Below are 24956 nucleotides of genomic sequence, written 5' to 3'. Positions count from 1 at the left end.
TGCCTCCGTCGCCGTTTTGCCCCCACCCCCGGGATTTCCCCCCCCCCCCAGAGACGGAGGCAGCCAAGCAGAGGTTTGGGGCTTGGCTTCAGCCATCCTCCAAGCCCCAGCCAAGCCTGGAGGACTCCGCGATCGCGGAGGAGCCCCCTGGGCATGGCTGGGGCTTGGAAGACAGCTGTCCTCCAAGCCCCAGCCAAGCCTGCAGGACTCGCTTGGGGGGGGGGGGGAGTCCCGGGGGCGGGGCCAAACCGGGGCGGGACCGTGCGGACCCGCCCCAAATCGGGAAAGTCCCGCCCCCAGGCGGGATATGGGAAGCCTACACAAGGGTCACCCAGTCCAACACCTATGCCATGCAGGAATATACAATTCAATCCACTTGTAGTATGGTCTCCTTTTCCTACTGCCCTCCACTTTCCCCAGCATGTCTTGTCTTTTTCAATTAATTATGTTGTCACGCACAAATTAGGATTCTTGGATCTTAAAGACTGTCTTGGAGTCTTAGGGTCTGAACACTCTTCTCTGGTCTTCAGGATAAAAGGAAGGAATCTCAGATTAGAGCAATACCTTGAAAAAAATCTATGTATTTCCTCAATTATTAGCCTTGATTTTTAAAAAATTTCCTATACCATGTATCATGTTTTATGACTTACTGAGGCTGCCCTTTGTAACATCACCAGGGCCTATGTTCTGTGGCATCACAAGGAGTTGTCCTTATATCTCAGGTTTTGATGCTGAAATCACAAGGCCTGGGATAGTCTTTGATCTGGCAACCTTAGTCCAAAATATGATAGCTTCAGTTTAATCATAATGGCTTCTAAGAAGAGTTCGGGCTTGATTTGCTTACCTTATAGCATTTTATTCCTTTAGATTCTTTTTAACACACACACACACACACACACACTTTCCTTTACTGACAGTTTATAATTTAGTGTAAATTTGGGGGTTAAAATGTTAATTCCTTCAGCCCATTGCCTCTTCTGTTCATCATTTCCCCTATGTAGCTTGGGTGAATTAGCTTTAGCATCATGGGAATGATTGCCTAAAGCCCCAGAACAAAAGCTAGTGAATTAGGGAGAAATGTGGAATTTAGAATTTTTGAAGCACATTCTCTCTGTCCATTTTGTGAAAATTTAGACACATGTTATGGAATTTTAATGAAGGCGCTTAGGCTCATTTTTTAAATCAGAAAAAAAAACCTGACAGAAGAAAGGATTAAGAAGTTGCTTCTGCCTTGAACTGATCTTCATTTTTTAAAAAAAGATTTTATAGAAACATAACCAAGAAACAATACATTCCAGATCCTATACAACTGACGATATGTTTCCTGTCTATCCAAGTAACAAATCTCCAGCTGACATGGCAACAATTATAATGTAGTGTGTGTGTGTGTGTGTGTGTGTGTGTGTGTGTGTGTATATATATATATATATATATATATATATATAAAATCAACATGTGAGGAAGGGAGAGAAAGAGAAGACTGGCATTTTTATGTGCATAACTAATAAACTTGTACCAAGTCTCATAAAATTTAGAATTATATTGGTTATATCTAATAGGCCTTATTTTTTCAGTTAATTTCTCCCTTATCATAATGTTCCATTCCAGGCTGTATCAAACCATCAAGAAAGTGAGCCTTTCCAATTATATGCAACTCTAATCATGCTGTCAAACATAAATACACAATCAGTTTCCCCTACAATGATCAGTTCTATTGCAGAGAATAGATTCAATGGCCTGTTACAGACTGCCAAAATAAAGCTGCTTCGGGTCTCTTTGGAGATATGCTATTTAAATGATGCATGCATCCTAAGAATCCGGAAGCTGCACCAAAGCTGCACTCCAGTGCTTAGGAATGGAGTGTGGCTTTGGCACAACCTCCGGACTCTTAGGACCCATGCATCATTTAAATAGCATATCTCCAAAGAGACCCAAAGCAGCTTTATTTTGGCAGTCTGTAACAGGCCAATGGCTGCATTTTGTATGAATGAAAATGTCTGAGTGAAAACTACAGATGACTGAGCCCTGATTTGCCTAGATGTTGAAAAAGTTGCTTTGGGGACTACAACTCTGAGAAAGGTTTTGAAACTCTACTCCAAAGTTCCCAGACTCTAGATTTGACAGTGTCATTGGTGTGGATAAGAGTGGAGGTTCAAGTGGATGACTAATGATGTGCCAAGAACTAATAGTGGGCTTCAAGCAAAATTTTATCTACAGTCTCTTACAAGCCACTTGATAGCATTTTTAACAAAATATAAAAAATATTGAGTTTTATTTCAGCAGTCTCACACATCAACCAGTTTTCCACTGTGTCTGGGTTGGTGTGTGATTGCCCTTGTTGCTTTAAAAACAAAACAAATGTTCTCAAACTGATCTAAAAACCAAATATTTTTCTTTCCATTTTGAATTTTTTACTTTCTTTGGCACAGCTGTTAGTATCTCGGTGCAGAGACACAAATCTTCCCATAATTGATTTGGCTGCATGTAATACAACAGCTCTCTTCCCTGTCTTTGTCCTGCCCCTCTAAACACCATTAAGCAGTTATAGCAAAGTGGTAAGGAATTATAGCAAAGTGTCCATTAGAGTTTTTCCAAAGGGTCTGAGAGGTGAATGAAAAAGTAACTTTTCCAATCTTTGTGTAAGGTGTCGGGGCACAGAAAATTGCTCTCTAATGAATCAAACCATTGGCCGATCCAACCTTTTCCAACAGTTGCAAGATTCTTTCCTGGCCTGACTGGGTTTTTCAAGGATGGAAACTGGGACCTGCTTCATAACAAAGCATGTACTCTGCATCCCAGCTATTCAGCATTATTATAGAAAACACCAGTATTGGTCCAGATCAGCTTCACCAAATGAAAAATTGCTTCAGGGTCCAGTTCTGACAGATCCTTGGAAAAATTACCTTCTTAGATTACAACTCTGGCCTTCATAGAATATCATGATACTGTTGTTGTAGATATCTTAGTTCTTTGATGCATGCCTTCTGGAAAGGAAACAAAACAAACTAGTACTCAAAAACATCATGTTTGTTTTCTCAACAATGAAACACTCAGACCAGGACACAGATTCTCTTTGTTCTGAGTAAAGCAAGGTCCTCATTTATTCAAGAGTTCATCCTTCCTGGAAGCTTTTCAACTCCACAATGATCCTTTTGATTCTGATAAGGCCATCTGAATAGCAGCCCAGAACAGCTAAGCTTAATCACTTCAGCTACATGCATTTTAGTGATATCAAGGCAAATGTGCAAGGGGGATCTGCAGTCTATTAAAGGCCACAGGGAGGGATAGGTAGAAATTTTGTTCCAATTCATGTGATCATAGGATCATAGAGTGGGAAAGGACTCTAAAGGCCACCTAGTTCAACACTCCATCAGTTCAAGAACCCACCATTAAAGTACCTTTGTTAGGAAATGACCAACAAAAGAGAGTCTACCACCTTCCAAGGCAATCATTTCCACTGCTGAATAGCTCTTACTTCCAGGAAGGTGTTCCTAATGTTTTGTCAGGATCTCATCATAGTTTGAATTCATTGGTTTGGGTCTTATCCTCTAAAGCATCAGAAAGCAAGATGACTTGACAGCCTTTGTATTAGTATATGTGCTGCTGAAGCGAGCACGACAGCCTTTGTACTGTATTTAAAAATCCCCTCTCACAGTCTCATCTCCAGGCAAAACATACCTAACTCCAACCATTCATTGTAGAATGTGGTTTGTACACTTTACATATTCTGGGTCACCCTCCTCTGGATACGTTTCATCTTTTCAATGTCCTTTGTAAACTGTGGTGTCCAGAAGTGGACACAGTATTTAGTTCATTAAAAAAAACTTAAACAAAATTTGAAAATGTCTCTATATTCAGTATGGAAAATGGTAGAGATTTTTAAAAAGTGGAATGTGGGAGAAACCTAGCTGACAGAGTCATCCAGGATCAGAGCTTTGAGAATTTAACTTTTCAAAGATTGGGTTTTAATCTCTATATGACCATCCATTTTAGTGTCATAGGATTAAGTTTGCTGTGCCCCTTTTTTCTGAGTAGTTATTTATTTATTTTTTACCCTCATATACTCAGATGAGTGATTTACTGTCCTCACATTATGTCTTGTTGCAGAATTCACACCTACAAATAGGCATTTTATAAGAGTGTAATCTGAAGAGTTGTAAACAGTACCTTCAAGATTCAGCTACTTTCTATGCAGGTTTTTTCTAAAAAGACAAAAAAATAAAAATAAAAAATAAATCCAACACATTTATTGTTTTTTTTTACAATGAGGATACATTTCCCCCCTTCAGCCAGTGTAATGTGTGTCTATGTGCCTTCATGCCACATTTCAACTTGTGATGACCCCATGCATTTCAGAGAGTTTTCTTAGGCAAGGAATACTCAGAGGTGGTTTTGCCAGTTCTTTCCTATGAAATATAGCCTACAGCACCTGATATTAATTGGCAATCTCCCATCCAAGTACTAACCAAGGCTGACCCTGCTTAGCTTTCAAGATCAGACAGAATCTGGTGCTTTTAGGGTATTTAGCCATTATACTGGGACCAAAAAAAAAAGGTCCCATTCAATTAGCCAGCCATAATGCTAAGAAGCAGAAGCACCCAGCCATTAGATATCAGTGCTGTAAGAGTGGTGCCTCTTGAAGCTGTATTATCATAGCATTAAAATTCTGCTGTGGAGAGGGAAGAAGCATCCAGGTGAGAGCCATAGTTCAGTACCAGAACAGAGAAGAACTATTCCTACTGGAGTCCTGCTGAAAGCTGTGCTATCACAAGGCTGATCATATTTGGAGACAAAGGGAACCTGATTCCTGAAGGCTGAATCAGGAATGTTTTGCCTTCTACCACTGAGTGGTAGAAGGCAAACCTGATTCCTAACTTGAAAAACACCTGTTCCTAAATATCTATTTATTCAGAAGTAAACTTGAGCTTTTTGGTTTATGAGTTTTTTCATTGACTGTTTTAGTAATTAGTCCAGGCTCTGGAAAACTAGATAAGCTAATAAAATGGGTTTGATTCCCTGATTGGCCATGGAAACTCATTGGGTGACCTTGGGTGGGTCATACATTCTCAGCCCTGGAAAATCCACGATAGGGTTGCCATACGTCAGAAATGACTTGAAGACCCACAACAACAAACAGGTAGGACCACTACTTTGGGTAAGATTGGTAAACAGGGTCGCCAGAGTGAAAACTGGAGATGGCTCCTGTACTTAATACAGGTACAGAAGAGGGAATGTCAGCAGGTGCTGCTTGTGACCTGGCTGTATGACAAGCAACGACTGCTGCAATTCTTGCTTCTACCTAGCTTTCTGTTTGCCATGCCTATTGGTAAAATATGTTACTTTAGCATGATCTAAAGCCATTCCTTTGTATAGTTTATTTTACGGATTATTTTTATTTTACATCCAGATGTTTTTTGAAGGAGCTCATATTCCTTGTTCCACAGAGTGCTGACTACATACCTGTATTAACTCTTCAGTAATGAAGTTTAGGATGGGTGGTGGAGATTGGCCCATAGTTTATAGCCAGTTATTAGCCCTCACATTAGCTCTTAGTGTGATGATAGAAAGTGTCTGTGTTTCCTGCAGATTCTGAAAGTCGTAACTTACAGCCATACAACACAAAGGGCAACGACAAACAGTTCCATTGACTAGTATCTATTTAGTCCACTGGCATGTATGTCTGTTAAGTAAAATAGCAACATCATTCAGTGTAATGGAAGGTCAGAGATGGAAAAGATAACTGTTTCATTAATCCTATTTTCTTCCACACCCAACACACCTTTATGAATGCCTCAGATGTTACCTTTGATTTGTGGAGGATGCTAATAGATGCTAATGAATGTCTCAGGAGGAAACATGTCTCTTACTGTTTCTAGTAGAATCTTTGAGCCCGAGTTTACAAAATAAAACATAAAAAGGCCTTCTTTGAAGTCTTGGGAACATTCAGAGCAGAAATATTTGTTTAGATGCTTTGCCAAGGCTTATTGTGATATTGATCTTGTGGAAAGGTCTGCATGCATATTTCTCCTATGAAGGTGAATATTAATCAGCTTGTTAAAGTGGTAACTAAAACAATCTACATATTAAAGTGAAAGGAAACCAGGAATATCTATCTAGGTAATTTGTTTATTGCTGGACCTTTTAAAAAGGACATCACAAGAATCATAGCATCATAGAGCTGAAAGGGACGGCAAGGGTCATTTAATCCAACTCCTACCATTCAGGAATACACAACTAAAGTACTCCCCAAAGACCTCCAGATAAAGAGAATGGGAAGACTCATGGAAGAATGGGAAGAGTCATATATACATTAATCCTAAATACATGGCCATCCTTTTCCTCTGTGTGTACATGTACGAGTATGTCTTTGTTATGGTTTCTACACACCTTTCTAAGTACTGGCTGTAATGGAAATGATGGAGGAAATGAGGTACTGCCTGGAATCATATTGGTTAATCCATATAAGAACAGATCCACTGAATCAGTTGTTGAATTATGAATCAACACATAGGTAAACCCCATGGATTCAGTGGTCTGTGCTGGTTAGGCTTATTATCAGTAGGATTCAGACCTATAATATGAAATCACTGTGTGTGCAAACCTGTTCAAAGCAATAATATATAATCTATAAAAAGACCTGACAGTCTAATTGTTTGAACTGACCAGTGAAATATCTACATCAGGAAATGATAAAAACTGAAGTGGCTTGAAGGCAGGACAGGTGCAGCTTTAAATGTCACAGATCCTTCCTTCTACTTTTCCCTATGCGACCTTTGAATCTACCTCCCTCCCCAACCTGTTGCTTTCAGATTACAATTCCCATCATTCCCAGCACACATACCTGTGCTGACAGGAGATGGTTGGGGTAGCACATCTGGACAATGCAATGTTGAGGGAAATTACCTTAGATTTTATGATATGCAGAGTAGCAACTTTTACTTGAGACTTTTTAAATCTTGTGCTTAAAGCTCTTCATATTATGAAGCAGAGATACTGTTCACAGATTACCTGGCATCTCAATACAATGAAACCTTGACAGTGCCTCCTCCCTTGCAGTACATCCTAGGGAGAGGACAATTTGCTGTAGAGAATTAAAGCAGTTCTTATGTGTTCATGCTGGCTGGGGGATTCTGGGAGTCACAGTCCAACATTACTAGAGGATAGCAGGCAGGGGTGAGTGCTATAAAGCTTTATGCCGTCTACAGAGCCAGGTTAATGGAGAGCTTGTAGGTATAGTTTCAGCTATGGGTACCTGTGTACTTTCCAGCACCTGCATATGTGGAAAAACCAGTACATTGGTGAATCCTCCATAAAATGTTTTTGTGTGTGTGCTCTGTCTCTCTGCTCCCACCCCCATGTTTGTATTAGGTCATTAATAATGTTTGATGCCAACATTTTTAAGAAGAAGGAAGTAAGAGTCAAAGGAATGTTTTGCAAGGCACATAAAATAAGGAGTAAAATTACCTTCTCAGAAGTTCTTGGACAACATATTTTTGTTTGTTGTTGTTAAGGCTGGGGTCCATCAATCATACCAAAACCCCTGTTTTCCCCTGGTATAATATTTCCTTTTATTATATCATTCTTGACCACTTTTTATTCCCCCCCTCTCAATTTTCTCCTTTTCCTTATCATTCTCTCACAATTGGACTACCTTAGGTAATGGCACAACACACTGATCAAGACCAGTGATGGCAGTTATATCCAAAGCATCTGGAGTCCATCATGTTAGGGAAAGTTGTAACCATGCCATTCCTTGGGTGTCAAAAATAGATCAGTGGCTTCAAAGATGAAAGTGAATTCTTATTTCTGTTAATGTGTAGTCTATCTTGTTCATGAAAATCTACAAAAGTTTCTTCAATTGAACCATATACTTTTTTCCTCCCCATCATTTTGCTCTCAACACAGGCTACCTATCCTACAAGGAGGAACATTTGCCTTCTTAACCCCTACCCTGGCCATGCTCAATCTCCCCAGGTGGAAGTGCCCATCTTGGACCCAGAATGCTAGCTTGGTGGATGCTGATTCTCCAGAATTTATTGAGGTCTGGCAGACACGAATGCGAGAGGTAATCTACTTATGATGTGCTGTGTGTGCAGGTAGTAAGGCCTCTTGTTTTGGCCTCTAAAAATGGAATATCCCAAGTTTAGAAATATTGTTGGGATTTGGGGGTTCTAAGAGTTTCAGTCCACATAGTATATCTTCCATGATTATGTACAGTAACTTCTGCTTCTCCAAAAGATATAGCAGGGGTAATGCCGGGTTTGATTCTAAATCTTTTCTTGGTTAGCCATAGGAAGAGTAGAGGTTATTTTAGCTCAGGTTGGCTGCATATTATACAGAGCTGGCATCACTGCTGGTATTTTATAATTCCTTTTGAGGACATTCTAATAGTGTTTAAAGTTTACAGTCATATGGGAGGCAGTGGTGACATTTTTATTTTCCAATCCAATCCAGTGTTGGCCACTTCCTCAGATTTGGACAGAAAGTTTTCACTTTCTGTGTTTTATCTAATCTGTTTCAAAACTGGAGCATTTTTTAACAAAGTGATATCCCCCCCCCCCACCCTTTTGAGTATTTCCTACATTCAGAAAGCAAAGTATTGGGAGACATCAGTCAGTCTCCCTTAAAAAAATAAAAGGAAAATAGTTTTTTGTGGGTTTTTCGGGCTATGTGGCCATGTTCTAGAAGAGTTTCTTTCTGTTTTGCCAGCATCTGTGGCTGGCATCTTCAGCCACAGATGCTGGCGAAACGTCAGAAAGAAACTCTGCTAGAACATGGCCACATAGCCCGAAAAACCCACAAAAAGCTATGGATGCCGGCCATGAAAGCCTTCGACTTTACAAAAGGAAAGTACTTGTTCATTTTTGATAACATCAAAGTACATTCCAATTCTATTATCTCTCTTCTATCCATCAACTCACCTAATGAAATGATCATTTTTTCCCATACATGTTGTTTCAGTTGCAGGGAGCAATAATGGTTGCCTCTTGTTTCCAAATTTTCGTTGGCTTCTCTGGCCTCATTGGATTTTTGATGAGGTTTATTGGCCCACTGACCATTGCACCAACTATATCCTTGGTGGCCCTACCTCTCTTTGGCTCAGCAGGTGAAGAGGCAGGACTGCACTGGGGTGTAGCAGCCATGTAAGTTTTCCCTCCCTGTATTGTTAAAATCTTTGTGATACAAACAAAGAATATATTGTAATATTTCATTTCACATAGATCTGTAGCCCTTAAACCGGGTGGTAGTTGTGTATTTTTAGTTGTGGTACATTAAAGTAAATGTGGTAAATGTGATTAAATTAAGATTTGTTCATAAACACGAGTGAGTATAAAATCAGCCACATAAAGTGTAAATTGTGTACATTACTTTAAAAAATGTGCATAATTTGCAATTAATTTGGGGAGATGTACACAGATTCCCAGTGCAAGGAACTTGTTTTCTAAATTATACAGTCAACATGCAAGTAGAAACTATGGGCTCATTCCCACTGACATTTAAACTGGTTTTGGGTTTGCCTTCGCTCCGGGTTGGTAAATCGATTCCAAAATATCCATGTTTCCCACTATGAAAGCAGATCTTTTCGTTATCCCCTTGGAATCACTTCTTTTTTGGCACAATTGTCATCCCCACTAGTTTGCACCACTTCAAGATGCATGTCAATCATCTGTGCTTCATCAGTGATGTAAGTGGCAGCCTGGGCTCTAGATGGGGAGAGGGTGCTGACAGGCACTGGGCCTCTTGGCTGGGCATCACTCAGGAGGTGCTTCTCCCAAAGAGGTGCTCAGGAGCACAGTGCTAAAACCTTCAAAGGGCTCCATGGCATGTATAGATTTTTTTAAAAAAAACAGTTGATTGAAGATTTGATTCATTGGTTATGCAACTACTTGCCTTTGCACCCATAGGTCACACAAGCCAAAAGGCAACGCTGAGAGAGGGGGGTGATGGCAGTGAATCTACAGTGTGCCTGCGTTATACGTGGCTTTGAGCTTACGCCCAAAGCTGCGTAGAGCTACGCAGGAGCATATGGGGCACAAGGGGTGCCGCATCCCATTAGAATGAATGGGGTGCATGCCCGTGGCACACGCATGCTGCTGCCGTGCTGCCGCCACATCACCACACCGCCACATGCACAAGCCCCATTCACTTGAATGGGGCCCGAGCATACATGGGATTTGGGAATGGATCCCCCGTGTAAGCCAAGGGCACACTGTACCAAAAACTGAGGAGGGATGGTAAACACTCCTCTGCCATTAGTCCCTCCCCTCCAAAATGATGTGATCCAGATCCATCGTTCCCACTTGTTGAACATGCTCTGGAATTGATTCTTTCCAAAAGAACCACCAAAGAACTAGTGTCAGGAAAGAGTGGTTTTTTTGTGTTTGCCTCACTTCATCGCGATTGAAATTGATCACACTTGGATCCGAACCGGTTTCAAATGGGAACGAAGGTCATATAAACTTTAAAACATAGTGAGAACGAGCCCTATGTATATCAACCAATAAAATGATACATTTGAGGACAAACTCACTTTTTGATATCTGTGTTAGAAACTGTGCAGGCAAAACTTGAAATTTCCTATGTATGCTTCCAGTTCATATATATATTCCTTATGGTGCCATTTGAATGTATATACCAGAGGTTCCCCACGCAGAACCTCAGCATATGAATAATATGTGCATATAGTACAGTCTATTTTGAAATATACAAAATAACCTATTGGCCATTATAAGAGTGAAACAAACAAACAATAAACTAAAAAAACAAAAAACAACCTGTCTAAATTAAGTCAGATGCCATTGACAACATACTGTGACTCTCTTGATTTGAGCAAACAAAATAAGCAAATATTAGAAGTGGGCATAAAAACATAGCCTTTGCCTCTTGTTTAGTTTCATGCCTCATTTGAATAAATTCTTCAAGGCATTAGGAAGGCTAAGTCTTTTTCCGCCACCCTCCAGAGTTTTAAAAATTAGCTTTTTCATCAGTTTCCATACTGTGAATAAAAAACACCTACTGCTAGAGACAAAGCATGCTGTTGTTTATTTGTTATTATCCTTCTTTTCTGTCACAAGACAGACAAAAGAGGCTCACAAGATTAAAAACAGTCAACACAATCGGACATCACAGTAATTAGGAAACGTGCAGACAGTACACATGCAACACCAGAAGCTTAACACATAGTTTTAAAGAAAAGCCTTTGTTGCATTTCTACCAGGGAAAAATCCAGTTTGTTGAGTTCCATGGAGCTTACTCCCAAGTAAATATAAAAAGGATTTCAGCCTAAAGCAAACGATGTATAGCAACCCAGTGATATCAAATGTTTGTACATGGTTATATCTTCTATTGAGGCATGTGAGATTTAGAGATTTCCAAGTAGATTTGGGATATTTAAGGTCTCATTGAATTACCAGGATCTTTTACAATACTATGACAAAGTAGGTGCAATAAGAACATTGTGCTCTGTTTTCTGAATAACTACACAATGCAAATACCCAAGCTGGCCTCAATATTAGCTTTAGTCTTTATGTAAGTATTACCCTGTGAATCAGGTTATCCAAGCTGACATAAAACATTATGATTTTTCTTTCTTTGTCCCCTTCTTTTCCTTTGCCACCTTAGAACCGTTTTCTTCATTGTTCTGTTCTCTCAGTACTTGAAAAATGTTCCTGTTCCAGTGCTTTCTTACGAGAAAAACAAGAAATTCCATTTCTCTAAGATCTACCTCTTCCAGATCTTCCCAGTGAGTTGCTTCCTTTGGAATTTGTTTAGATAAACAAATGGACCATAACAGGTAGACTAAAAATGAAGCTAAATTGTGTTTAATGTCAGTCAGTCCCCCAACAAATTCTAATCAGTCCTTTGGATGACAAGATGTCATGTCAACTTACCACCTCCGGACAGAATTTGGTGGGTTTAGTTTTGCTTCACTTGGGTTAAACTTACTGTGTGAAGACATCATGATGTACCCACACTGTACAACTACAGCAGTTTCATACCATGTTAACTGCCACAGCCCCACCTTCTGGAATCCTGGGATTTGTAGTTTGATGAGGTATTTTTTAATTCTCTAGTATTTCCCCCTGAATTACAGAATAGATGCTCTCTTGCTGAGAATGCTAGATGTCTGAAAAACCTATAAATCCCGGGATTCATAAGGATGATGCCATGGCAGTTGAAGTGGTAGCAAAGTGCTATAATGGTATAGTGTTGGCACACACATAATTATAAGACCTGTTTTAAAGTCTTACCCTTTTGATCCAATCAAAGTTCAACTCAGATGATTTGTTTTTCTTTTGACATGTCAGTCAAAACAGCAACTGTGGCAAGACCAGTGATGGCACCATTCCTCATTATTAAATTGAGAGACTGGGCTCAGGAATTAAAATACCTTTCCAATTAATGGGATTCTCAGTCCCATTGGGGAAAGATAACAGTTGGGGAGGAAACAAGCCTCACCATCCTGGTTTGGAAAAGGATATATCCTCTCTGTATCCCTCATTTTTATCTACAACAAAATTTCCTTCTCAGAGCAGGGCTCCCCTGCACCCCAGTCTGTATTATTTAGTTGGTCTTTAAAATGCAATACAGTGGAAATAAGTACATTTGGGTATGTGAAAAGGGGAGATATATAGTAGATGGAGCAGCAAGACTTGGGCTGTAGCACTCCCTTTGATTCTCTGTGGAATTTCCCTAGTGGTGTGTTGTTGTGGTGTGCCTTCAAATTGTTTTCAACTTATGGCAACTCTAAGGCAAACCTAGTGGTACCATCTTACTAATGAGGGCAAGCAAAAAGAGTAAATCTCACCTATGGATAATTGTGACCTGGATGCCATGAGAGAACTGATCATGAATGTTTATCCAAGATGCAGCTGACCAATTTGTTATGGGAGACAGTTGAATATGGAGATCATACTGGATGCTATACAGATTATTGCAATAGGAAATATGCTCTTAGGTTAGAACTATGCACTAGGACTCTCCTGTCTTTTCTGACATCAAGACACTGAACATTTCCTTGTCCCTACTCCATATCAGCATTGTGACTGTAGGACGCAAGTTAAGCTGAGGTGCACCACATGGCAAGGGGAACAAAAGGAGGGGCCTGGCAGGGATTGTCATTTTCTGTGGTTGCGTCTTTGTGTAACACTTAATTCTATAGCATTCAGGATCAGTTTGCTGTTAGTTATGCAGATCCTAGCAACCTCTTGTAATGATTTATTGCACAACTCTGTGGTCAAGCTTCCTGAAGGTTAGTTAAAGTGGGGGGAAATGGACCATAAAAGATTTTGTGCAGAATTAAAATATACAGAAATATAAAGAATATAGACAAAACTTCATGAAACAGATGAGAATTATGTCTATCTGGGGTAGGGAAAGTGCTGCTTGTTAGCCAAAAACATCGCCAGAGCACACCAGACCCTCTCTTCTACAATGTATAATCATTGGAGTTTATCACACAGGATAGATCCTGTGCAAAAACGGGATTTAAAGTGGAAAAAAACCTGCAAAAGCAGATTTATTATCAGATGACATCAGGTTAACCCAACATTAACCTGGACAGAAAGTAGAAAAGACACGCAAAAGCGCAATTGATTTTCAGACAACGACACTATTAAGGTGCATTAATGCGACATTAACTTGGGTAGAAAGTAGACAAAACGTAATTCTTTTTACTTCTGGAAAATCCTGAAAGTAAAAAAGAATCATGTTTTGTCGACTTTCTAGCCAGTTTAATGTTGCGTTAAACCCCGATGTGTCTGAAAATCAATTGCGCTTTTGCATGTCTTCTTGGTGTTTTTTTCAGGTTTTAAATCCCATTTTAAATCCCATTTCTGCATAGGATGCCTCCCGTGTGATGAACTCCATTGTTTGTTCAAAATGCCCCATACCACCTGGGGGTTGGGAGCATTTTGCCACATCTCTGCCCCCAGGCTATTTTAGAAATAAAGAAAACTGGAAGTCAACTTCTGGTTTCCTTCTCCTGGGACTAAAATAGCTGGGGGGTTTGGGGGAATGTAATGAAATTGATCCCCATTACCTAGGAGTGAGGAGGACGCATTTTGAGCAAAAAATAGCAAATTAAAAAATAAAGGTTAGTATTCTGTTCAGCAGTTATGAGTTCTTAAGATGGATTTACAGTCTCGTGACTGATGTTGATTCAGGTTTTTGAATGACCAACATAACCTCCAAAGCCTACCTTTGCAGCCTAGCACCACCACAACCAAAGAGTTTCTGAGGGCTACAGATCCAATGCTGGCAGATGATGTCTAGACTGCTCTTGCAGTCACAGGGTGCATCGAGAGAAGCAGTTGCAGCAGAACACTGAGGAGTCTCACCAGCTGCTTATTCTTGACACACCCTGTGACCAGGAGAGCACTGCACACATCTTTTCCAGCACCCTGATCACCTTGAAAACATTGCAAAGGTAGGTTTTTGGGATTTTTTGGCAGGGGAGGAAGTGTCATCATCAGACACAACAAAGAGGGCCATCATTGTAATTACATTAATGATGCAGGATCTTGGCCAAGTTTTCTGTGGGGTTATGGAGATATGGCAGCCACCCAATATCCTGTGGGAAGCCACAACACCCTCCATTCCCTGGCAGTTTGCCCACCTCCATCAGTGCTACAACAATATTTATGTATTATATAATGGTTTACCTGGAGAAATGAATCTAGCTGTTAACAAACTGTCCTTGTCTTCTGTAACTGGCTAGGTTCTCTTTGGCCTTATACTTACCTGGATTATATGTCTAATCCTCACCGTCACCAATGTCTTTCCTACGGACTCTAGTGCGTATGGCTATTTAGCTCGGACTGACAGCAAAGGTGACGTTCTGTCCAAGGCACCCTGGTTTCGGTTTCCTTACCCAGGTACTACCACACTATAATGTTATTGTTGTTTCCTACCACATTAGTATTAATGAACTGCTTGATACACTTCATCTGGGATTTTAGATATTAACTGGATTTCTTTTAAAATGGTTTTCATTGTTAATGGGCCTGATGACAATCTATGTAAGGTTGTGGAAGAAGTAAAAAAAAAAAAAACCCCAACTCTGTCATTTTGTGGTGCATTACTTGTATTCGTTGTGTGTTCCATGAGGTGAATTGTAGATGGATATGGCTCATCACTTGATGACAATGTCTACCTGGAGCCATTTCAAAGTAGAAAAAAACCCCACAAGTTCCTCAAGGTGCACTGGAATGCCTCACCATACACAGACAACTGAACTGTGGTGCTATTACAGTGGTCTCCAGATAGTGGCTGAAACCCGCAAAGCACTCCTAAATTAGCTGGCAACCTTACATTATTATTACAGTATATTTATTTATATTCCTCCCTTTCCCCAAAACTGGGACTCAGAATGGCTTACAAGATTAAAAACAAAACCATTAAAACATAGAAAAGTACATTACATTAAAACATTTTGATATTCGATGAACCTTCCAGAAGGACTCAAAACTCTTATCATGTTGGGACTATAACACATAATAGGGAAAATCAAGCACATAGAAGGCAAGATTGGAGTTCACTCTAACACTATGCAACATCCAAAGTCTCAACACGGCGATTTGCTTCCCCCCTCCCCACTATTTTTCATATATACAGGTCAATGGGGAGTTCCCACTGTTAGCTTAGCCGGGGTATTTGGTATCATAGCTGGCGTGATCTCCTCTATGCTGGAATCTGTCGGAGACTATTATGCCTGCGCCCGTTTATCTGGTGCTCCACCCCCTCCCAAGCATGCCATAAACCGTGGAATTGGAATGGAAGGGATTGGCTGCCTTCTGGCTGGAGCCTGGGGAACTGGAAATGGCACCACCTCTTACAGTGAAAACGTGGGTGCTTTGGGGATCACCCGGGTAAGTCCAATTTCAGTACGAGAAACATGAATACTTATTTAGAAAACTTTATTTGTAAAATAAAGTCAACATTACTTGTAAAATAGGGACAAATATCTGCCCTTAACATGAAACTCGAGCATTTCTTTCAAACTTTCTGCTTTCCATTTCAACTTGTCTGCTAAACTAAACTCTCTAGATCTGCCATGGAAGAACCTACTTTGCAGAGGATTTTCGGAGTACTTTCTAGGGTGCCGATGCTCAGTTTTGGGTGGGGCACTAAGCAGACTACATGCTCTTAGCTCATCTGAAGACAGAAAGAATTCCCCATTACATACCTGGTTAGTAGGAGTTCAGCAAACTCTGTTCTCAAGTAATGGAAGGAAAGGTGGGGTGGGCCTTATTTAAATCCATAAGCCAGCCCAAACTCCCTCCCCCCACACCACAAAGTTTAACCAAATCCATGGTTCAAGGTAGGTAAGAAGTAATTGCACAAAAGCCCCTCTACACCACTGCATTTTATAGACTACCAGAAACTTGCTTAAACTTTCTGGTTTTCTTTCTTTCTTTCTTTCTTTCTTTCTTTCTTTCTTTCTTTCTTTCTTTTTTTCTTTCTTAAGGATTTGTGAATTTAAAATTAAGTGATCATTGTTGGTTTATATCAGAACACAGTGGATTTTAGCTTCTGTCACATTCTCACCTTTTTGTTGTTGTTATGTGCCATCAAGTTGGCTTTGATATGGCAACTCTATCAATGAAAGATCTCCAGCAGCCCCAGTCATCGACAGACCTGATCAGGTCTTGCCAGCTCAGGACTGTGGCTTTCTTGATTGAATCAATCCATTTGTACTGTGGTCCTCCTTTCTTCCTCCTGCTTTCCTCCTGCTTTCCATTGTTTGTGCAGTAACAGGTCCAGTTTCTGAAAGTGTTCTCTGTCCCATTGAATGAGTGTATCTGTTACTGTAGTTTAGAGAATTCATGCTGATTAGGATGACTTGTTGAACAAAATCACACTAATCCTATAGAATACTCCTTTAGTCAGAAAAGAGTGCTTGACCTAGCTAATGAATTGTATTAGACTGTATATACTCATGTATAAGTCTAGAAATTTTAGTCAAAAAATTGACCCCCCAAAAATGAATCGACATATCCATGGGTCAATGTAAGTTCTGCATTGTAACTCTTATTTAAAAAGGGGCCATCCCCTGATGAAAGGCAAGAACGTAATCTGTTCTGAAAACACTGAACTGCCTCTGCTCTCTCATCCATCCAGCATTTTAGTGTGAGCACAGTTATTCCTCCTGGAATTTTGTAAGTTCTTTGGCATTAATTTCCTTTGCTTCATCCTTTAGATCTTTCGCCCATAAGTTTTACCCTCAACTTATCCACGAATTGTATCAAAATCCATAATTTTGGCCCCCAAATCTGCCCTCAATTTATACATGAGGTCGACTTATATATGATAATCTTATCTGTAAAAGTGAACATTGTCAGAACTGACAGAGATCTAAAAATTCCTACCCTTCCTGTCCTTTTGATATCTTATAATCTTCTCTTCCTCCCAACACAGGTAGGGAGCAGAATAGTCATTATAGCTGGTGCCTGTGTTATGCTTTTGACTGGCGTATTTGGGAAGATTGGAGCTGTTTTTGCCAGCATCCCAACACCCATAATTGGAGGAATGTTCTTTGTGATGTTTGGTGTCATCACTGCTGTAGGGGTTTCCAATCTGCAGGTAAGAGTTCTACTTTTACAAAATGTTTTCCTACTTGGGCAAGGAAAGAGCTGGTCTTACCATTAGGTAGACTGAGGGAGGCTTCTCAAGTGGCACATGCCAGGGTGGGAGCAGGGTTGAAGTGAAGAGCTGAATATATAGTGGTGATTGCTCTGCATCTCCTAAGCTGCTCTGTTGCCTGTAGTAGATAATGCTGTCCAGTTACCACTATAGAAGAAATATCAAAATATCTGTCTGTTCAGCTTTTGAATATTGAAAGGGAGGATTAGCAACTAATTGTTTGCCTGACAAAGCAAAATGTCTTGGAATGTCTCGGAGTGAAGAAATAGTTTGGTTTGTGCATGTTTCTTTTTAGACAGTGACCCATGGCATTAAATGTTAGTCTTGAATATCCATTAAATATGTCTTCCCTCTCAGCCTAAACATATAATCTTATTGCACAGCACTTGGAGGAACAGGAACAGAACAGAACAGGGGGGAAATGTGTGTTGCTGCCCGGGAAAATGTCACCGATGCTGCCGGGAGTCCCCAAGCTGTTCCCCATCCATTCCTGGCAGCCGATTTTGAAGGACAATTTTGAACTATTCTTCAAAACTGACTACCATGGAACGGCTGGCGAACAGCTTGGAGACTCCTGGAGGCAATGGCGTTGTTCTTCCATGCGGTAACACACATTCCCCCCTCCCTGTTCCATTCCGTTCCCATTCCTCCAAGTGCCATGCGATAAGCTTATTTGTCCCAAGGTGAATTACAATTTTTTAAAAAATCATTTATGTAATCTATAACAGATAATAAATGCCCTGGCAACTCAAAATGACTCTCCGTAATGTTTCACTGCAGAAAAAAAATGTTACAGAAAAATGAAAGTACAATAAATACAATTTTATACAATAAATACTAATATTTTATTTTATAGTTAACATTGTTATTATTAAACATTGTTTATGTAAGCATTTAATAAAGTCTTACAAATCTGAAGAAAAACAATTTATCCACCAAACTGATATGGTTAAGGTGCACAGCCCATTGTTCTTATAGTGCAGGAGGGAAAAAGTGGCTGGCTGCCAACTGTGTGATTGCCTTTTGAATCTGCAGTTGAGCATGAGATAACTTTTATGCATGAATAAACCATCACAGGTCAAATATTAGAGATGAAATTTTCCTCTCATCTTGGATCTTTCAATGAAGGCAGGGTGGTTGACATGTTCAGTTGATTAAGTGACTGAGTTGTAAGGTTTTGAATGATAAAGATGCATCTGCTAAGGTTCTTCCATGTGTGGATCAACTCTTGATTTCCTTAAGCCATTGACCTATTTTCCTATTTACACCTGAAGCATGGTTTGAGTGTTGAACTGTGACTCTGGAGACAAGGGTTCGATTCCCAGCTCGGCCATGAACTCCATTGGGTGACCTTGGGCAAGTCACGTGTTCTCAGCCTCAGGGGAAGGCAATGGCAAAACTCCTCTGAACAAATCTTGTAAAGAAAAACCCATGATAAGCCTTAAGGTTGCCATAGGCCAGAAATGTCTTGCAGACGCACAGTAACAACAACAACACTGTAATTAGTTTGGCACCTTAGTATATGTTTGTAAGGTGAAAGCAGGTGAAAGTTGTCTTGGGCGTGGGACAGACCGGTAAGGTGGGAGCAGCCTTGGATCCATTTGATTCAATGCCCTTTGATTCCCATGACATATAAGGATTGTATGCTTTAGCTATATCAGATTGGTGGTGGCATAGTTGATTTTCTTTCTTTGAGACCAATGGGAGTGGTGGGAAAGAACAACAACTCATGTGAAGAAAACCATTCCCTGGGTACTTGCCCTGCCTGGCACAACCTAACAATCCTTTGGAAGTAATAAATCTTCCCTTACATGTTCACTGTTCCTTCAATTGCTCTGATAAATTGCAAGGATGATCTCTATCAGGATTGTTCTTGACTTTAAGTAGAGAACTACTTGCAATAATGATTAGGGACATACAGACCAGTGACAGGAAAGCAAGAGGTTAGCACACAACTTTAAGAGCATGGTGTATGGCCTTGCACATACCATATTCTTAATCTTTGACAGATGCAAATGAGTCAGTGAACTATCCATTAATCTGTACTGCAATGTACAGGGGACTAACAATTGGGCTTAAACATTAACTTCTACTATATAGAAAAATAGATAAAATAGCACAAGTTGAAATGCATCTTAAACCAGAGAGGTATCTTGGGATCTTTCTAATAGGATAGATTACCTTTATGTATGTAATAGCAGATTATCAAATAGAACTACAGGATGGTTTTATGAAATCATCAACACTGTTAATTTCATAGTTACATAAAGTAGTCAACATAAAAGTGAGTGTATTATTAATTGGTAGGGAGTTGTTTGAAAAAATATTTTTTGACATTGTAACACAGATTCTAAAACATATCCTAATGTAGGTGCAAAAGATAAAAAGCTTAAGATAGCATTAACCACTCATATTCCTGGCATAGCATTAAGTCAAAGCAGAATAGTGCCATTTCTCATCCAGTTGTTTTTCTGTTATGACAGGATTGTATATGTATGTGCACCTTCATGCTGCCTGTTGACTTATGGTAACTATGAATTTCATAGGGTTTTCTTAGGCAAGGAATACTTAGAAGTGGTTTTGCCAGATCATTCTTCTGAAATATAGCTTACAGCACCTGGTATACATTGGCAATCTTTCATGTAAATACTAATAAGGGTTGACCCTGTTTAGCTTCCAAGATCAGACAGGGTCTGGTGCCTTTACTAATTCACAAGCATTTTTCTTCAAACAGGAATCCGAATCATAGAGTTGGAAGAGACCACAAGAGCCATCCAGTCCTATTAGTCATGTATTGGCCACTCCTATCTTGTGCTCTGTAAAGTACCATGTCCACTTAGGGCACTGTACAAATAATACCTAAATAATAGTACTGTCATGTCTTCATAGGAAAACAATTTTGCAAAATTGATCAGTTTTGCAGTATTCATTATTACGATTTCTAAATAATGTTTCTTCTTTATTCAGTATACAGACATGAACTCTTCAAGAAACATGTTCATCTTTGGATTTTCAATATTCACGGGTTTGACAGTTCCCTACTGGGTACAGAATAATACCGAAAAACTAGAAACAGGTACACAGGGAGACCATGGCTTTCTTTAATGCATCATCCTTCATCAGAAGTAAAGGTTAGGACAGAGAAATGTGAATGACTAAAAAGAGGAGTCCAGTTCCCAGGAATTGGTTTCTAATAAAAGTGGCTTCAGTTGCATGCCATATAACTGAGTGAGTACATTTTAATAGATGTATTGTTTAAGCTAGGATGTTGCTGCCTTTTCACAGACCATAAGCTCTACTCACCCACTTACATAGTATATTAAATAAGTATATGAAGTGTATGAGAGTCCCAGCCTACCTTCTCTACCTCCCTTTACTCCCATGGAGACCAATGAGGCTGAATAGGACAGATTCTCCTACATATGGGTACTCTCCATTAAATTAAAAAAAACCACTTTTTTTACAAGAAGACTAGCAGAACTGTACATGGGATTAATCAGCTTACTTCTGTTGATGCAACATGCTTTGCAAATGAGTGAATAGGGCTAAATTTTTTGTCTGAGATGTCTGCTAATATGGCTCCAAACAGGCTCTTGTTCTAATGAAAAGAATTATCCATGCTAACATCTTTTGGCAGATGCATGGTACAAACCCATTTGAGTAACCAGTTAATACACATATAATTTGTGTACCCCATGGGTTTAAATTTCAAGATTCGCTGTCATGGGAACTTCAATAAGTTAATAGTTTGTAATCGTTATCATTAGAGTTTATGAAGAGAAAGCTGAACATGCAGCTCATGGTGAACAATACACTGACCATGCAGTGCACAGACTGTCTTGAATTGTTGTGGTTTAAGATGAAGAAGAAAATTATCTGAGGGTAAGAGAGATATAACCATCAGTAGACAACAGCCACCATAGCCCAAAGTACAGAGCATGGGAGTTTAACAATAAGAGATCGAGTCTCAGGGCTAGAGGAGAAGGCAGGATATAAATGAATTAAATGATAAAATAAAGCATAATTGTTTCCTTCATGAGGGTTAATTAAGTAAATTGGAATACTGAGAATATAGGTTATATGATTCTAGGGTGGCTTGGGAATTGTAGCCCTTCAGATGTTGTTGGACTGCAGCTCCCATCAGCACTGCCCAGCATAACCAAGGGTGAGGAATGCTTGGAGTAACAGTTCCAACAGTATCTGAAGGCGGCACATTTCCTTCCCTATTCTAGGGAGAGGTTTGCTGTTATGCATATCCTGATGTCCTCCATCACTATGCCCACTTCATAATCCTCATGCATCCATTTAACAGAATGTTGAGCTTGATGGACCAGTGGCTTGACTCACCAGGGCTGTTCCTATTATCCTACATTCTGTTTGTGTTTATTAAAACCCTGTGCATGGGAAATGCCAACGGTAATCTGGGCAGTGATCCTGGCATTGACAATGGCACCAATTTGAATGGTTTAACACAGTTTCACATGATTCATAATACTAGAGCTGATTTTAGTATCAGATAAATGTCATAGGTTGATTTCTTTTTGGATGGCAAGAAGGGGGAGTTCTTGCTGGAGGGAGAGTTCTAATTTGTTCTGGTGCTTATTTTGACAAATGGATTCTGTTTCTAGGAATTGTACAGCTGGACCAAGTGATCCAGGTGCTGCTAACTACAGGCATGTTTGTTGGGGGATTCCTGGGATTTTTCCTTGATAACACTATTCCAGGTAGGAGTTATGACCATTCTGTTTTCATGATTAGATGTTTGTATTCGTTTTCTAAATTTGCAGTAGTACAGGTGAGGCTGCAATTGTCTGCCTGTACTCTAAGCCTCAAAGCCTCTTTGGGATAAGTCTGAGATCACAGTCCTGATAAGGTGACTTAAAATAAAATCTGTGTACTTTCTAGCTATATTATTGATGCAACAATGCTTGGACTGTGCCAGAACTCATTCCACAAGTGGCTCACACATGACTGGAGCTACCCTTGAACTGACCAACCAGTAGAGGTGTTCCAAGTGGCAAAGGGCTTGTTGGCTTCCGGCTTAGAGGGACCAGGAGGAAAACCCATAGTCCTCTACTGTGATAAATTTGCTGTACACATTGAGAAGAAAGTTGCTCATATTCTCTCAGAACATGACACCACATTTACAATAATGTCTGAGGAAGAGGAGGACCTTTCCAGTCTTAGGAGTATGTGAGAACTACGGCTCTGTTGAAGACATCCTCTTATGGGGCAAAGTGCTCAATCTTCAGGAAGAACAGATTATTTAGAACCATTTCAGTCAGTTCGCAGGTTGTGGGTTGGGACTGAAACAATCTTGAGAACCTGATGGATGTCCAACTCTTTCTGGATGAGTTGGATACCAAAAATACATTGATGATGCCTAATTCCTGATCAAGAGAGGCAGGTGAAGATGCTGTGGCAGTTGAAAAGGAACTGAGAATGGGCGTGGACCACGCTGAGCATGCACAATGAGAGGAAGCAGGGCTACCACCAAAACACTGCTGAGAGCACTAATAGGTTCAGAATCTAGGTTGCACAGACACAAGAATGGCTCATTTGTGTGACAGAGACCACAAAAATGTGCCTAAATGATATAATGGGTTGAATTAGGGCAAATGAACTGAAGCTGAGTCCTGAAAATAAACAGTTTATGGCATGATGATCTCACTTCCAGCAATTGGGTGAGCACCCTGTTCACAAGGGTTGTGTTCCCCTTAAGTTAGCAGGTATGTTGCTTGAACGTACCTCCTGTTGCCATTTCTCTTGCTAAAGACCCAGATAAGCTCTGTAATTTAGAGCACCTGGGACTAAGCTGCAGGCTATAGCCTTTCTAGGCAGAGATAACTCAGCTACAATCATTCATGCCCTAGTACCATTCCGATTAGACTACTGCATTGTGCTGTACATGGGCTGCTGTGGCCACTGCCACTAGTGCAAAATTCAGCAGCTAGATTGTTGGCCTAAGTGCGTTGTAGAAACTATATGACCACTAAAGGAACTGTACTGGCTGTCAATATGCTTCTGAACTGAGTTCAAGGTGCTGCTGCTGCTAATGACATTTGAAGCCCTAAAGAGCTGGAGACTTTGTTACTTGAAGGAGCACCTCTCCTTACGTATATACCATTATAAGCACTGGGATTTATGAGGAATGCCCCCTTCTGTGTCTCATCAATGAGAGCAATACAGTGCACATAGCTTATAGGAATGAGCCTTCTCAGCTCTCATATCCTGGTTGTGTTCCCCATGGTGGCCTGATTGGCACAATAGCGGCTTCAAGATAAAATAAAAAACAAAACATAAACCCTGGCTCTGCATCTTGGGATCATGACCTGGCTAGGCTGTGGAGCTTTTATTGTTGTTTATTGTCTTTAAACTACCTTGAGATCTTTTTATACATGGCAGGATATAAAACAAACAAACAATCAAACAAACCACCAACCACAGGTATGCACATATCCTGACTACAAAGTCAACACCTGCAGTGAGGGTGGTGCCAATTCTGCAGGAAAGAATCCCACATTTGGGCCCCATCCATCCTGTTGGACCATTTGAATGGTGACCCAGATTTATAGCAACTCCCATGCACCCAAGGTAACATTTCATGGGCCCCAGCGATGCAGTACAAGAAATCTGTGTTTTGAGCTGAAGAAAGAAAGGGTATGCCCCCCTTTGATTGGGATCAGTCAGTTTTCTGTATGCTGAGAGTACAATTGCATTTATGTTGTCTTTGTCCCTTCTTTTTGGTAGTAAATCATAATCAAAATCACTTGAATGCTTCATGAGGACAATTAGTGAGACAGAACTCCTCTCTTCTGTTCTGTGGTCAATGTACTATGGAGTAATATTCATTACAGGGCTCCTTGTGTTGTACACATATTCAGGAAGGAAATATGTAAAGAATGCGTTTTTGTCACTTTCATAATCGTGTTTTATCCGAGAATGTGCTTTGTTAGAGCCAACTGCTGCGAATGACCACTGAATTTCTATATGAGTCTGAAAGGACTGTGGTTTTTATAGCACTAGAGGGCATAGTTTTTTGTGGTTTTTTTGGCTATGTGGCCATGTTCTAGAAGAGTTTATTCCTGACGTTTTGCCAGCATCTGTGGCTGGCATTTCTCTGAAGATGCCAGCCACAGATGCAGGTGTAACGTCAGGAATAAACTCTTCCAGAACATGGCCACATAGCCTCGAAAAACCCACAAAAAACTATGGATGCTGGCCATGAAAGCCTTCGACTTCACATTAGAGGGTATATTACTACACAGATGAAATGGCTTTGTGTGCTATATTATGGCTTTTTTTAAATGAGC

The 24956-nt window shown here is 40.1% G+C and overlaps 1 protein-coding gene across 1 annotated transcript in view; it reads left to right on the top strand.

The window, feature by feature from the left end:
- LOC149312047 (solute carrier family 23 member 1-like) overlaps nucleotides 1-24956 on the top strand; it is a 67679-nt gene that overhangs the window by 42179 nt on the left and 544 nt on the right. Inside the window, exons 5-12 of the mRNA XM_089526781.1 lie at nucleotides 7906-8065; nucleotides 8962-9143; nucleotides 11623-11743; nucleotides 14720-14876; nucleotides 15616-15869; nucleotides 17419-17583; nucleotides 20611-20719; nucleotides 22272-22367. Of these exons, the coding sequence (XP_089382907.1) occupies nucleotides 7906-8065; nucleotides 8962-9143; nucleotides 11623-11743; nucleotides 14720-14876; nucleotides 15616-15869; nucleotides 17419-17583; nucleotides 20611-20719; nucleotides 22272-22367 (1244 nt within the window). The remainder of the gene's footprint in view (nucleotides 1-7905; nucleotides 8066-8961; nucleotides 9144-11622; nucleotides 11744-14719; nucleotides 14877-15615; nucleotides 15870-17418; nucleotides 17584-20610; nucleotides 20720-22271; nucleotides 22368-24956) is intronic.

Source organism: Sceloporus occidentalis, unplaced genomic scaffold (assembly GCF_023333645.1).
Source record: "Sceloporus occidentalis isolate IW3139 unplaced genomic scaffold, rSceOcc1.0.p SCAF_5, whole genome shotgun sequence".
NCBI classification, from domain to species: Eukaryota; Metazoa; Chordata; class Lepidosauria; order Squamata; family Phrynosomatidae; genus Sceloporus; species Sceloporus occidentalis.
This window is presented reverse-complemented; position numbering and strand designations above follow the sequence as displayed.